The sequence below is a fragment of the Empidonax traillii genome, unplaced genomic scaffold (genome assembly GCF_003031625.1).
Source record: "Empidonax traillii isolate 1590-97213 ecotype Southwest subspecies unplaced genomic scaffold, ASM303162v1 scaffold395:size559319, whole genome shotgun sequence".
Taxonomy (NCBI): domain Eukaryota; kingdom Metazoa; phylum Chordata; class Aves; order Passeriformes; family Tyrannidae; genus Empidonax; species Empidonax traillii.
The window spans coordinates 315,208-317,812 of record NW_020955588.1 but is presented as its reverse complement, the minus strand read 5'-3'; the positions used below and the strand labels follow the sequence as shown (position 1 = coordinate 317,812).

General features: G+C 42.5%; 1 protein-coding gene across 1 annotated transcript in view; it reads right to left on the bottom strand.

Moving 5' to 3' along the window:
* Positions 1-412: 412 nt before the first annotated feature.
* The window catches only part of PDCD5 (programmed cell death 5), a 12,786-nt gene continuing 10,593 nt past the window's right edge, over positions 413-2,605 (bottom strand). The window contains exons 2-6 of the mRNA XM_027893540.1: positions 2,072-2,112; positions 1,738-1,799; positions 1,232-1,323; positions 912-983; positions 413-596 (exon numbers count right to left, since the gene is read on the bottom strand). Of these exons, the coding sequence (XP_027749341.1) occupies positions 549-596; positions 912-983; positions 1,232-1,323; positions 1,738-1,799; positions 2,072-2,112 (315 nt within the window). The 3' untranslated portion in view covers positions 413-548. The remainder of the gene's footprint in view (positions 597-911; positions 984-1,231; positions 1,324-1,737; positions 1,800-2,071; positions 2,113-2,605) is intronic.

Here is a 2,605-nt window from a genome sequence, read left to right as displayed (position 1 = left end):
AGTAAGAAACACTCCAGCCATTTGATAAAAGTGGAGGTAGTTTTAAGAACATATGATACCGAGTGTCTGAACAGTGCTGTGTTACACAGTTAACCTGCTTTTTTTGGAGATAGCCAGGGGCTCAGGAAATCTCCTTTCTAACACTTCTGCCACTTGGAGGCAAGATTTTAAACTCCTGGAGAGAGAGAGTGGCTGTTCCCAGCTTGTCACTTGGCTCCTGCTGTGTTTGGTATCTCCAACAGCAGCAAGTTAAGTGTGTGCAGTGGCTGAAAGCAGAGCTTACACACTGAGTAAGGGGCAACAAAACATTCATGCTCATGAAGCCGTGGGGAACCTCGCACTGCTTGGGCCTCTTAGACTACAAAAATTTAAGTTATAAAATCCCCCTTCTCAAATTTATTTTACAAGTTCATTTGTTGGCCTTTTATAATAATAATAATAAAAAAAAAAAGTGAAGAAGCGTAAACATGTTCAGATCTTGCGTTCTGCCTGATAACAACAGCAAGTTGCCTTTCTCCAGGCGTTCGTTTGGCAGCCTTACAGTAGCATCAGTAATCATCCTCTTCATCAGAATCCAGTACTCTCCTTCTGTTGAACTAAAGTGAAATAGGTAAGGTGAAACTAGAGGGGTCACAGTGAATCCAGGCTGGCACAAGCCTTTCCCACTCTGCATTTGACGATGCACTACCTGGGGCAGAACATCCCCCCATCCCTCCCCTTCCAGTGGGACAGGACAGAGTGGCACAGCCCGTGTCACACACCAGCTGCAGATGTGCCTGCTCTGCTTTCATCTCAGCACTCTCCAGGGCAGGGCAGAGAGATACAAAGTTCTGCCCTGAATCAAACTGGTCCAGTATCTCTTGTTTTTCTGCTGTTTTATAACAACATTACATTTAGGAAAGAGAGCTTACCTTCACTGTTGTTTTCTTTTCTGTTTGCTGACTCACTTTTTCAAGTATTTCTATCAAACCTTGTTCTGATACCTGGGAGAGTGAAAGAACAGCTGTACAAACACATTCTGAGCAATGCTTAGTATCAAACAATGAATCACAATTTTCTTTCTTATGAAAGGTTTTTGATGTAATTATATAATAATATTTAAAAGCTCTCAATTGCCTTTTCAGTTATTTAATTTACAGCTATAAGAAACATCCTTTTTCCTTTTTCTTTTTAGAGTGAATCAGATTTGAAAAGAAATATAGGAGAGAAAGAATTATGAAAAGATACTCACCTTTCCAGCTAGCTGTCCAAATCTTGCCATCTGTATAAGATAATTCTCTACTGCTTTTGCTTTGTCTGGTTTCACAAGTGCTAAATTGCTTACTGCAACAAAAACAGATTCTGCTCATTTGGGTTTAAAACATTCTCAAATACCTTCACCAAGTAACTAAAAAGTGATAAATGTTCCTTTGAAATCCTCTCCTTCATGCCAGGGTTGTGAAATAAATTGAAAAAAGCATTTTCACTTATGCCAGACACAAGGCAGTTCGTTATTAGATTAACCAGTTTTGACTTTCCCTACAATTCCTATTATTAATTTAAAACAAATAATTGATTAACATTACTCAGATGTCAGGTAGCCCCTCCCCTCCAATCACTGATATTGCTGCAATTTTATCTTCTCAGCAACAACAGCATTTTTCTAGTCTGGCCTCCCTACAAGCACCTGCTGGATTTGAGCAGCACTGGACTCCACTAGGTGAGAAATTTTTATCAGAAAATTACTTGGATACTCACACCTTGCACGAGCTGCTTGATCAAGAACTTGGGCTAAAATAGTATTTCTTATCTCTGCTTCCCTGTAAGGGAAAATGAACCTCACGTTAAAAGTGGGATTTCAAATACCTAAAATAACATGCACAGAACAGCAAACTACAGAAGGCTTTTGATTCATGGAAGGTCACTTCAAACCTTACATTTACATGATTTCTTTTACAGCTTTTCCTGTCATGGGCAGTTCTATGTACATTGAAGTTACACAGCTGGCAATGTCTTCCAAGAAATCAAAAAAAACCCCCAGCTTAAAAATTATTATTAGATGCAAGACCAAAATTCAATATCTCATTGGTACCTCTGCTTTGCTTCCTGTTGCGATGGATCACCGGGAGGCTCCTAAGGAATGAGAGCGGAGTAAATACCTCAATCCAGGAACATTTCACACAGGACAGTCAGTCCAAATATTCCAGCAGCATCCACGGACTCTAAACCTGCCTGAGCCCGCCTGGCCGTGGATGAGATCCTGGAAATGGGAATCTGCTGCCCCAGCAAATAAAAATGCCACGCTCTGCTTTCCTCACAACGCAGCGATGCCAACAGTGGGATGAGTGCTGCTCCTGGATCTGTCCACAGGCTGCCTTCCCCTTAGGTCTAGAATAATAAACTTCCCCGAAGCCCAGAAAACTGACAAAAGCATTATAAACCCATTAAAGTAAGTTAAGAGAATGAGAACCGAGATGGATGGGAGGTGATCCCTGGCATAGTGAGTGGTGTGGAGCAAGGTCGGGGGAGGGCCCGCTCGTGTGCGGAACCTCCCAGGGCAGGAGGGCTGATGAGGAGAGGTGTCCGCGGGCACCGACCGCCCTCAGGGCTCCGGGCACGGCCGGGC